This window comes from Simochromis diagramma, unplaced genomic scaffold (genome assembly GCF_900408965.1).
Source record: "Simochromis diagramma unplaced genomic scaffold, fSimDia1.1 OVJJ01000361.1, whole genome shotgun sequence".
Classification (NCBI taxonomy): Eukaryota; Metazoa; Chordata; class Actinopteri; order Cichliformes; family Cichlidae; genus Simochromis; species Simochromis diagramma.
In genome coordinates this window covers 17,079,533-17,092,570 of record NW_024386860.1, presented here as the reverse complement: position 1 = coordinate 17,092,570, position 13,038 = coordinate 17,079,533, and the positions used below count along the sequence as shown (strand labels likewise).

The 13,038-nt window shown below is 41.4% G+C and overlaps 1 protein-coding gene across 1 annotated transcript in view; it reads left to right on the top strand.

Moving 5' to 3' along the window:
• The window catches only part of pear1 (platelet endothelial aggregation receptor 1), a 59,615-nt gene that overhangs the window by 13,102 nt on the left and 33,475 nt on the right, over positions 1 to 13,038 (top strand). Inside the window, exon 2 of the mRNA XM_040030850.1 lies at positions 12,343 to 12,453. Coding sequence (XP_039886784.1) covers positions 12,343 to 12,453 — 111 coding nt within the window. The remainder of the gene's footprint in view (positions 1 to 12,342; positions 12,454 to 13,038) is intronic.

The following is a 13,038-nucleotide window of genomic DNA, read 5'->3' as shown; positions in this document are numbered from 1 at the left end:
AGGTGAAAGGGACAAGAATACGGTGTTAGGGAAGTCAGTCCGTCAACTCATCTGCAACACATCTCATTTCATCAGTGGACCCAACTCAAGTGGTTTCTAACTGGTTTTATTCTGTTATATTCATAGACAGTAAGAGCAAAGATGCTGAGCACTTGTGTCATTTCACAGTTACGTTACAGCATCACTGCTTGTAGAGGAACTGCTGAACTTCTGAATGAATTCTACGACCAATAGAGTTTGAATTGTTGCAGCTCTATTGGTTATCACTGCCACGTTGTCACAAACAGATCTAATTGCATGTAACTGACACCTTCATCTTGCTGAATTCCAAACCGTTCACAGACCGCTTTTGGTCTGATTGCGTTTTGTTGCTGCTCTTTTTGTTTGCTGCAGTTTCTTCCAAGATGGCAGCTGACTGCGAGCGGTCGCAGACCTGCTGCCTGCCATCAAAGGCAATGAAACTGCAACATGTTTACACGTGGCTGTGATCGTTTTGTCCGTGCCGTTGTAACGTCACACAACCAAATGATTACAAAACATACATTTAAAAGTTGAAAATTTAGCCTTGGAAATCAGGTCCTTTTTGATAAATCACTGAAGAATAATTGAGGGCATTTTAGAGCTGCCATAATTTAAATTATTGCTATTTTTCTAGCTAAAAGGCTCAAATATGAGAATTTACATTATAAAAAAAATATTTTGGAACATAGGGAGTCTAGAGGATGTCAATAATTTATAATTTCTCTGCTTCTATAAACTAATCAGATATAATTTAATCGCACTGATATTGATTTATGAAATTAAGTTCGATTAGCCCAGTCATTACAGAGTGGTCTTTTCTCTTGTTGTTTCTTCTGTTTCAGCAGTTTGTTCCTTAAACATTCAGCAGATATTTGGTGTGTAGAAATAAATAAAATTTGAAGTAAACTAGGAAAAAAGAGGAGATTTGATTCAATTCAGGGATGTGTTTTTACAGAACAATGCATTATAGGAAAACACTTAATACTCGAAGTTTAGAGCATTTCCTGAATGGTTGCAGTCGGCAGACAGACAGTAGTAAGCAGGACGAGATGGAGAGGAAGTGCACATCTGAATCAACAACTGGCCCGTGAGTCCACCAGATCAGTCAGGTGCCACCGCCATTAGAAATATCCAGCTCAGATAGTTGCAGCAAGAGCCACTGACGTCTGAAATTACTATTCCTATTATGTGGTCAGTGGTTGGATTTAGTTCAAGACTCTGTGGCTACAGGGATGCTTCACAGTCAGTCCAAAGTCATCCTCAGAAAACATATTCTGCCAATGAAATTACTTTCTATGTTTTCTAATCTTTAGAATTTGAAGGTGGTTTAAACAATCCATCCAGGGCACTCGTCTCTGTTGCTCCCACATCTCAGTGAGTGCTTTCTGTAGTACAGAGATTTTTAATTTTATGTAGAACGGTAGCATGGAACAAAAGGAAGAAGTGACACAAAACGTGTCATATTGCTGAATCCAACTTCTTTGAGTTGGTCTTTTGACTCTTTACGTCTCATTAAATGACCAAGTCACAAACAGCTGTACATCAAGGGTCAGCGACTCGTGTTTGAATACATATCCAAGACTCACTGTGGATGCAGATGTCTTATGCAACAAACATCATATTTTCCCACATAAAACAACCATTCTCTGGTGATTGCACGTGAAGTGACTTTTCCAAAGCTCCTCGTGTTCGTTTTTCTTACGAGCAGCCTTGTAATGTTGAGGCTTTTCTCCTCTGTTCTTACTGTGCCCATTTACAATGCAAAGCTATGCTTTTTGGTCACAGTTTGTGTTTTTTTTTACAAGGACTTTGCTCCAGCATGATCCACAGAGCATTAGAGGACATATAATTACAGCGCTGTATGGTCATGTCCCCCAGAAACCTCAGCTAAAGCCTCCATTTTGGGTTTTCCACCATTTTCACTCACTAAGGTTTGCATAAGACTCTTGTTTTAAACACAAGCCAGACATGACTTCAATCCAAGGTGTTCAAGTCTGTGTTTGTATTTATTTTGGTCCACAGAGGTGAGTCGGGGTATTTGTCACACTGTTTTAGTTTGTTTTTGCCGACATCTCTGACTTCTCTGACCAATGAAACCACAGTCATCCTGCCTGCGGTTATGGTGTGGAGTGTGGCGGACCAGGCGGCAGTTTACACTGTGGCTCTATGTACGAGTGCACGAGCCTCAAACGTGTCGGAGCAATGCAGCAGGGAGAACGAAGGGAGAGCAAGAGGACTTCAACTGGCAAAAAGCCCAGCCCGTCACAAAAAACAGTCTAAAAGGGCTTATTCTGTGATAGTAGGAATGCAAGACCCACACCAGCAAAAATAACGGTTGTTACATCCCAGATACGCTTCAGATCAAATCCGGTGTCATCGTCTAGGTGACATAACTCCTGAGTAAAAGCATTCTAATAGGAAAGTTGGAAAAGTGAAGGAAAACAGGATTTGTTTTGATTCTCAGCAAGGTAGCCGTTCATGCTTAAGAACAGCGCTGCAGGACCTAATGTGGCAGGATGGATTAAAAGGTTTAAAGTTTCACTCATGCTTACGTTTGCTAGCACCATCTTACATTGTTACCTCGGGGTTGGTGGGGCTGCTTCTGCTTTTAGAGTGGGAAATCCAAGTAGAGTAGATCATTCCAGATGAAAATTCTGAAACACCAAAACAAGTCTGGTATTTGTTTGGGTCGAGCAGCATTTTTTACCTAAATGACCAACCAGTCCCTTCATGTATCACTTGGATTTACCTCAGATAACAAAAGGATGAAGCCAGATGACTTTATCAAAGCCTGCAGGGGAAGGAGGCAGCTGTGAACTGCTGGGTCCATCAAATGCTTCACTTTGACAAAAGGGTGACTCTTGCTTGTGACTGTTACGCTTTAAATTTGTTTTCAGAATAAAGAAACACCATCAGTTCAGGTTCTTTCAGTGTTGTTGCAGTTGCTGCTGTTTGCTAGTAGAGGCCTCGCACTCTGTGTGAACTTGTGTCGATGTGCTCGACAAGTGGGCCAAAACAAAAGCAGCACTATAGTGACCTTATCACACCGACCTCTGTTATCCACTGGCTCTGTTCTCTGTCAGCGTGGTGACAGAGGCTGTGACAACAACTGCACCACCTCCTGAGCTCGCTCGTGAAGTGGCTGTCCAACAAAAACACACACAAACACACACAGATCGTGTCTAACAACTAGTTTATTCTGACGGAATAAAGGGAAAAGGTGTGGTTGTCAAGTCTTAAATCTGTTTCTGCTTTATAACACATAAATAGATTAAACGTTTGTGTCTTTTGTATCCAAGCTTTGAGGTTACAAACTTACAAAAGATTTCATTATAATTGTGGAGTTTTTTATTAATGGTTATGTTATGTTTAAATCTAAATATCTGTGTTTGTGTGATGCAGTTTTCAGTATTTGTCTGGCTTAGAAAGATGTTAAAGTGATATAGGAGTTCAGATTTTGATGAGTTTTGATTATTTTGGCAATTAAAAATCCAAGATACCCAAAGTCCAGAAGGCAAAACAGACAGATGTCTGACAAGGAGCTCAGTGAACTAATAATAGACACACAGAGAGCAACAGACAATCTGATGAGGACAAAGGGAAACGCAGAACTATATGTATGTATATGTAGGCATGATTGGAGATGAGATACGTGTGGGAACATACACAAACAGATGAAATTCATGCGGACGGGAGCAATAATAGGATGTAAAACCAAAACAAGGCACGAGAAAACTTTCAAACTAAAGCATAACCCAAAGACTTACATGCAGACACGAAGAAACACAACAAATATAGCACAGACCACGAGTCTGTAGGGGAGCTGATACAAATGCTTTCTGTCAATGAGCAGATGTTCGCAGAAATACAGTTTTCCTGCATGGTAACAAACTGGTCATGGAGATTATTCTGTTCTATTGTATTGGCCACCAAGGAGCTGACAGTATGGTAAAGCCTGTACAGAGTACAACACCACGACACACACTGTGAACTCACAAATCCAGCTGCTGTAACGTTACCGTAATTTAACAATAAACCTGCAGTTTATCAGAGAGCTGCCTTTCAGAAGTTTGATGCTTTGCTTCTGTGTAGAGTTTCTCTTGAAGGAAAAGTAGTGAAAGAAAGTAAAGTAATGTTCAAGAGACACAATTAACCTCAGCTCTGGGAATCTAAACCTGAATGAATATAACAGGGGGCCAAGAGGAGGGGGTACATAGTGAGTCCTGCTTTTCTCAGTTAAATAAATTACACCAGACCACAAGCCGAGGCTGCCAAATGAAAACTGGCCTGATGTTGGCACACAGATGACACAGGGCTGACATGATTACTTTATATTTTCCAGCAGCTCCCCTAATTAAGAGCGCTTTAAAGGGACTCGAACCCGAGGACAGATTGGCAGCCTGCGCTGGGCATCTGCCGTTGCATTCAAAGAGCCTGTTGGTAAGAAGAAGTCTTTTGCAGAGGAGGATTCAAATTATTTATTCCCATGTTATTACTGGAAACTCTAGCAAAACTGAGGTTTAAGATCTGCTGACATAATTATAAGATTGAGTTGCAGAGTACGAGGTCAAATGAAGACAATTTAACTGCCTGAGAAAAGCAGACAAAAGAAACAGACTTTGCAAAGGTGCAACTTCTACAGTTCAGGAACTCTGCACCCGGTTGCATCAATCTCACAGATAGCAAACAGCCTAGAGCTCAATCAGCAAAATTCAGACTTCCCAAGATTTCTGCAAGGCCTCAACCCTCCACTCTCCCTCACTAGATCATCCTTTTGTCATGCAACTCCCCCGAGATCCGTCAGCTGCATTTGAGCTGCCAAGAGTTTTCCACTTAAGCACTTTTTTTTTCCAGTGTGGGGGTTCTGCTTTTGTGCCAGGGTACCATCTTTTACCGTATACCGAGGCTTTACAGCAACCAGAGTGAAATGTGTTGATGTAGGCGTTGCATAACATTAATAATGTGGCAGAACTGACAACTACCGCAAAATCTGTGGGTGTGTTTTTAAGCTGTTCTTCTGACACTAAAGTTTTGGGTGGGGCACTGTAGATTTTTAAGGGTCTCTGCCCTCCCCCCCTACACCAACACCCACCCAACATGAGGCATGGCATCAACTGCAGAGTGTGTGCCAGGCTCGTCGCGGTCGAAGCGACCCTGCGAGCCAAGACGATAACCCAGATGCAAGGGATTATGGGTTTTATATTCAGTTTACAGTAACTCTGGTGTAATGTGAGGGTGGGATGGGGAGCTGGGGGAGAGGGGGCTGTGGCTGCGGTCGATGTGTCACACCGAGGTTTCTGTCAGCTTCTGCCCTCCAGCAGTTTTCATACATTTGTTATTGCAGGAGCTGAACTGTAAATTTGCAGCGCTGCAGCTTTCGTCTCCTGTGGAGGGTATTTTGTGATACTCGCGATGATCACAATCAGAGGGCGATCATTTAAACCTCCTTAAGACTGCGATACACACCGCAGCTTTATTGGCCAACTTTTAAGTGTAATGGCGCACAGCAGCCCTTTAATCATGTGCAGTGCGATCAACATGTTGCCAGGAAACATCTGACTTGATGTTTATGCTTTTGGTCTTCGTCTCTTTGTCTTTTGCTGGAGGTTTGGCCAGTTTATAATTCTCAAAAATTGACTTTTTAATGTCAAAGGCCTTTAAAGGGCTTGCATTTAGCCGCAGGCTCCCGTAAGTAAGAATTTTTCTCTCTGAGCTCAGTTTGTGGAGATTTTGACTTTTGTTCTTTCTGTGCGAGCAGACAAAGAGCTGGGGAAGAAAGTCTGATACAGAACTAATGACTGTTCATTTCTGCTCACTCATTGTTCTAATGGCATTATAATGGAGTTTAACCACTCCTTATCCCTCCCTTTGGGAACCACTGGTTGATTAAATCACTCCCTAAACTTCAGCTGTATGTAGATGCATCAGCTACGCTGTGCTTACTTTCAAGCTGTCCACCACTGCAGGGACTTACTGTCTCATTAGAGCTGCAATCAGTTATCCAAGAGATTAGAAACACTCAGATAATTCATTATTTTTCTACTTTCTACTGTATTTCTACTGTCTACTGTTTCAGAAAAAAAGTAATAAAAAGCACCTGCCTTTACTTAAATAGGCTTCCAAGTTTTAGATTTAATTTCTGAAATAAAATTAATATTAATGTTTTCCAAAACTTTCTTAATTAAATGCATCTTTTTTGGTATTATACACCAACATGTAGTTAGACTTTTGTTTTCTATTAAAAAAGTCTCCAGAGGAAAAAAGCTTTCCGCTCTCGTATTTTCTTCTTCCAGCATCGTCAGATGAGCCGGGTTTTATTAGTGATCTTATTGTGAACAGTTTTACATCGAACATTAAACTGTGGTGGGGATCTGCTTTTGATATTACTTACTTAGTACCTGGGTAGCATGAAACAAGACATAAATTACCTGCAGTTTGATTCATGCGACTCTGCCACACAAAAATGCATCCCGCCTGCAGGATTCATAACTCTGCAGGGAAAGTCGGGAAGACAGCCTTCAGTATTTCACCGAGCTGCTTTCCTTTTGTAGCCTCGTGGACTTTTGTCAAGAGCTTTAAAATATTGTTTAGAATAGAGTCATTTAAAGTTTTTATGCTATTGATTTGAAGTGTGGAAAACCAGGAGAAGTCTGGAAAACCACAGCTTTAAAAAATAGAAAAAGTCTTGACATAGGAGACATATTTTGTAGATTCTCTGTCTGAAGCTGACATCACAGCACCCCGACAGCGTGTATTTGGCAGCTTTCTGTTCTCTTTGCTGCGGCCAGTCAGTTATATCATCAGCTTTTCTTATTTTTATTTTTTAAGTTGATTTTCCTTTCCTCTTTGACTTTCCCTTCCAGTGCCTGACTAATATTTTCTACCTCAGTCAGCTCTGCAACTGTGCAGAAACTAACGCAGAGACAGAAATCTGGGGTTAGATGGAAATTGGCGTCATGTGCCTTGCTTCAGATGTCACTAGACTCTAGTATTAAACTTACTATTAATATTAGCACCGCTGCCTGTTGCCTTTACAGTGATGCAGGAACTCATTTAGAAGATGATTCACTCCCTTATTTGCTAAAATCCAGAGTGATTTAGACCGAGCGCCGTCATCAATCCTGAGATAGACTCACTGAGACCGTCTTCCTGTAAAGGTCATTCAGGCAAGTTGGAGTTATGTTTTAAAATTAAGCAGCTGATAGCAGTCATGTGAAGAAGTGCATGTAAAATGTGTTCTTCTGTGGTCAGCTTTAGCTGCAACATTAAAGCTATCCACATAAAAACAGCTTTACCTTCTTTTACCTGCGTAACAAACAGAATAGCTTACATACATGCATTTCATCCAGAAGCTACACGATAACATTACTGACAGACATATAACGCTGAGGACGCAGGGTCACGTGTTTGCTTCTTCAGCAATGTGTATTCTTTTATTAAAAGAGGAGAAAGTTTTTTAAAAAGCAGTCGAAATCTTGCTGAAACACAGGCTGAAAAAATGTGCTCAAACATTTACAAGAAAAGCTCCCAAATGATGTGTTCATCATAAAATCATGAGCTGATTTCTTGTAAAATAGTCATTTAGTTTTTTCTCTTTAATTTTCAGTTTGTTCTCATAAATTTATGACTTTAATCTAAAACATTCTGATTTTCTGGTAGTTCCACATTTTGTTTTAATCTTACCTTAACCTCCTAAGACCGTACATCTTTCACGGCATACATTTTTAATTTCTCTTTGCTATTTGGGCTGATTATAGAACAGTGACAGTATAATGTCCCCGTAAGTGGATATCAGGCAAAATTACGTATCTTGGTCCAGACAACCCAAACTGTGATGTTCAGGAGCTGATAAATTAAAATCGATTAATATATCATCGATGTGACCAGGTGTGACTAGGTTTTTACAGTTTTACATACTTCAGGGGTTTAAACAACAGAAGACACAAAAGTAGGCTGATTTCACAAGCCAATCGAACCCAAAAAGAGTAAAATAAGCTCATTTCTAAACCACACAGACTGCATGAGAACCTCACCAGGTTGTAGTCCAGAACATGCTGAACTGGGTCCTAAATTTTGCAACATTTTCTCTAATAATTGTTGTAAAAAGGTGTAAATTGCTTCATAAATGTCACGAGAACAAAGAAAAAAGGGTTTCTCACAAACCCGCTTAGTGTGTCCCCTCCAGTGCTAGCCCCTTCACTGTCATTACTCTTTATTATCTTGTCAGTCTGATGGGAATATTACCTTAATAAAATGGCTTTGTTGCATGAAGTCAAATGAAAATTATTTTAGGGTTGTCAGCACTTACAGATCCTGAAGGGCCCGTGATTGAAACTGAATATGGTAATAACATGAGTACAAATGTCTGGTGAGATTAATATAAAAGCAGTGCATCTGTTTTCATTTGGGCTCTGTTTTCTCTGAAGCCCCTGTGCGGTGGTGGAAGAAGCATTGCTTGGACTTCTAACAGCATTCTGCAGTCGGTGCAACGCGTGTGTGCACGAGCGGGACGCTGTTGACAGTGTGAGTGAAGAGAGGCCGCGCGAATTAACAAAATATCCTCGGATTCTAAAAATACTTCAGCTTATGGGACTCATTTGATGTGTAACGTCTCCAGACATGTGTGTGTGTGTGTGTGTGAGCGTACGCTCGTGTATGGCACTTTGCTTATTTTCTATTGGTTTAAAGAGCCACATGAAAGTTTCCCTACGCTCAGTAAGATTGTCTGTTTTTTTCATCACAAACACAACCACAAATATGTTGGCGCAGTCGCTACTATTGTGGGTTTTTTTACTGATCCTGGTCCAGATTTTACATTATGTGTCCAGTGGATTTGAACTGTGGAGGTGTGTACACATTACTGCCAGCTGGCTGTAAGCTCAATGCATCAAATAGGAGTGGAAAAAGGTTTAGGATACATAAAGCACGCTTTTGTGCTGCAGCCAAACTTGTCCAAGTGAAAAGGTTCAGGACTGCAGTCTGGAAGAAGCTCAAGGAAAATAATGGTTGCTCACGGCTGAATGTAATGGAGTAAAGGCCATTATGTGAGGAGGAGGAGGAGAGAAGAAGAGTCAGTCTGTCCACTGGTCAAGTGGAGGTGCTTTCTCTAAAAGCACCTGCCGTTCTTTGTTGCACTAAAACAAGCAGGGTTGCCTCCCTGAAGACCTCCAGATGATGATACTACCACCTGGAGCTCTAGGCGTCTCCCTGCTCCACCTTTCCACTGTAGGTAACTTCAACATGCAACGCAAACAGCGAGCGACTTCCAAACAGCCCCATCTGCGCTCATTACGCGCTCTTTCTCACTGTTTAAGAATTCCCATGCGGTTTGAAGCTTTTCTCTAATGAAGCACAATTAAAATGAAAAGAAGGTAATGAAAAATATTTACCCCCAGTCCAATGAAGTGCCTTGGGAAGTTGATGACTGCTCTTAATAAAAGCCATATGCCTGTTCTTATAAAATCCTGTTTTTGTGGCACACATTTCTTAGGCGTTGGCTGTTGTGCCAGTAAGTGAATTAACTCCTGACAGTGGGTAGGAGAGCAGTAAAAGGCAGTTTATCAGAAGCAGGAGATTCGTGCTGCAGTCGTCACCGTGCCAAATCTCCAGCAGAGATAACCAGTCGCTGGACTTTTTGGAAAGGCGTTCGTTGAACTGAGATGTTTATGCTGAAGCGCTTCGATAAACACGTCACATTATCTTTTTTCCTGGTCTTACGTTAGCATATAGAATAATTTGGTAAAGATATCTGAGGTGGCTCTGACGGGAAATGAACAGCTGACCTTGGCAGCATTAGAGGCATGCATTATTCATCAAGCTGGAGGGAAATCTTTTTTTTTTTTCGTTTCAGGAAACATCCCAAAATTTCCAAAGCGGTGACTTGAAATGCAAACATGCACATGAAAAGTGAGCAAAACCACAAATAAGCGACATACAGAAGACGGGATAGAAACTACAGCCAGCCACCGAGGCCGAATCTGCAAATCAGAGTTTTTCCACTGGCTTCGAGTTTACATTATAAACCTTGACCAATGTTTTAGTTCCTTAAACTATGACAACAGATCTTTTCATGTGACAACATGTTAAAATATCCATTAAAAATCCAATCTGGGTTGAAAGTTGATACTCTTTTCCCAGTACCAGGACCAGCTTGCAGCTGTTATTCAAGCACAACCTCCTGCCACTTTTCAGAAGCGTCCTTGCAGTGCAGTGGATACAGCATTGCTGTGCTCTGTTTATTGTTCCATGTGTATTAGAGGTGACAGCTTTTAGAACAGCCCAGTAACCATATTTATCTGGTCATTGTTTCACAGCTGTCATTTATTCTCTAAATTAAAGTTTTGATTAAGTCAAAGTTTTAAAAAAAAACGTAGTTTTTAATACGTCACTGTGGTCATGGTGTTGTTTTATCTTAACACTCTCCTAAGTGCCTTTGATCCTTCTGAGCCCACAGCTGTCTGTTCTGGCCTTGAAGTTGTTAAGGTGTGATTGTGGTTGGTGTATATTGTGTACAGTTTTGTTAAGGTAGTGTCGTAGCTTTAACAGTTTATAGTCACCAGTCCAGTGCACGAGTACGTTTTATTGAGCTTGTTGTAAAACTTTGGATTTCTTTTAGCTGAAAGAACTGGTTGATCTCTACTTGCATTTAAATGAGGACTCAGTGCAGGAGCACAGAGAAGCCTAAACCACAGAGAGATGCTGCAGCAGGTGTTAAAGGTGATGGTGCTGTGAAAACTTAGGGGTAAAAATAGGCCCACAGCCCCTTTTTTTGTCTTTTTTTATTCTTAGCACTGAAGGGGTGATGAAACGAGCAACAATAAATGGTTACGTTGCTGTGACGCACTTCATGTGACAGCTCTTCAGAACAAATTTTGATGTGACATAATGTTCCTAAAATTCTGGATGGGAATTCACGATTCCCATAGGAAAAATGACTTGATTAGTGGATGTGTACTCTGCCGAAGTCACTGGTGGTCATGCTACAGCTATTCACCAAGTTCAGCTTCTTGTCATGAAACTTTAAACAAACATGCACGACTCCCTCAGGATTTCAAGGGGTTTTGGAGACTATATACAACTCCTGAGAGTGATAGCAAGAACAGCGTGAGCAATCCAGAACAGGACTGAGGATGTGGAAAACATACTGCAACATGCATGAAAAGGAACGTCACGCTCTGTGCTTGCTGTGTGTACCGCCTCCAAGTTCTCAGGTTTAAGGTTGCAGAGAGGCCTGAGTGGATTATGAAATTTACATGTATGGATACAGCCGTGTTCTTGGAGAACATGGATTCACTTTCACAGCTTTGGTGACTTTAAGTGAGGTCTAATCACAAACAACAATGAAGAGATTTTGTCCACTAAGAATCTTAAGAAAGAAACTTCTTTCCACTCGTCAGAGATCTGAAATGTTTCCACATGAGCTGCTTGACTGAAAATACTCTCAGTCTGGGGTTGAAGTGTCACCGTCTCAACATATCAGAGAGCTCTCAACGGTAACATGCAGCTGATATGAGAAGCTGTGACCAAAATTCTGTCAGAGGGGAATTGTTGAGAAAACAGTGAGGACTGGACCAATGGCAACACAATGTCGTTGTTTCGTTATATTCCCACGATGCTTTCACCAGAAGGCTCACACAAACAGCCTTCTGAACTTGTGTTCAGGATATTTTTAGGGGGAAATCATCTCCCTTCGGCTCCTTGAGAGCCTGACAGGGTCGCCCGAGCCGAGGCGCGCTCTCTCGGGCTGATCTCTGATCGGATCCAGATGCTGCTGGAGTGTGGAAGGGGACAGCACAGGAGCGTGGAGGCTTCGCGGCAGCACTGATTGATAGGGGTCAGGATCAAGTTAGGAGTCACATTTCCTGACTGTGATCCCTCTTTCTGTCTCATTTTCTTTCCTCCTAATGCTCTAACCATACCCAGCCATCGCGTCTGCTGTCACGGTGTCTCCCGACGCCTGTGTTTTATGCTCTCGGCTGAGACGGCACAGAGCTCAGCGGGCAGCGTTACGCTCAAGTCTGGCACTTTGCCTCACCTCTGCTGAGCTTTAATGAAGTCTTTTACTTTCATTTAACTAGAATTTGTGGGTGCCCCAAACCAGTCTTTCAATGAATCTTTCCATCCTCCAAACTGTGAAGTGTTAATAATAGCAAAGCAAAAACAAAACAACGAGTGTAAAACTCCAGCTGTAGAATATTTTCCACAGTTTGATTGAACAGAAGAGGTTTAAAGCTCAGATTTGTCACTGTTGCTTGTTCCATCAGCCAGTCACATATGTAACATATGTCCACTGTAAAAGTCTCTGCTTCTCCTTCCCTTCAGGACCATGCCGACCCTGCAGAGCTCTGCCGTCCTGCTGCTTTTTAGCATCCTGATTGGACTGAGCTGCTCTCTGGACCCAAGAGACCCCAATGTGTGCAGCACGTGGGAGAGGTGAGGCCTGCTTAAACACACAAACAAACAACTGTCACTGTTATGATACGATGTAATCATCATACATTGCATATATGAAAAAATGCAATTTACTAAATTTAAAAGTTAAAGTGGTCAGACGAGACATTAGGACACAAAAACAGCCAAATAAAAAGAACATTGGTGTTATTTATGGTACCTCCTCTGTGGAGGCTCAAAGTCAACTTTCTAATTAAATTTCAGCATCACTTTTATTGCTTTAGTCATTTGTGTTTAGGATAAAACTATTTGGGTGACTAACAGACCAATCAAATGCAAGAAAACAGAGTTCAGTCAGACAATTTACTGTAAAACAGATACATGACATGTCTTTACTAAACTGAGGCCACAGTATGGCAGAAATTTACAATGGCATCGAGTGTTGTTGATGTCATCTACACCCAGGGTGTGTGCTTCAATTCTGTCAATTCCATCTTTCTCACAGACTGTGGAAAAGTGCATCTAATAGCTATTTAGATCATTCAGACAGGACTGATGATGATGACGAACAGCACTGCCACTCATAAAAAATCTCCTGTGAGTGGGTGTAGTATTTACACTGTTTCT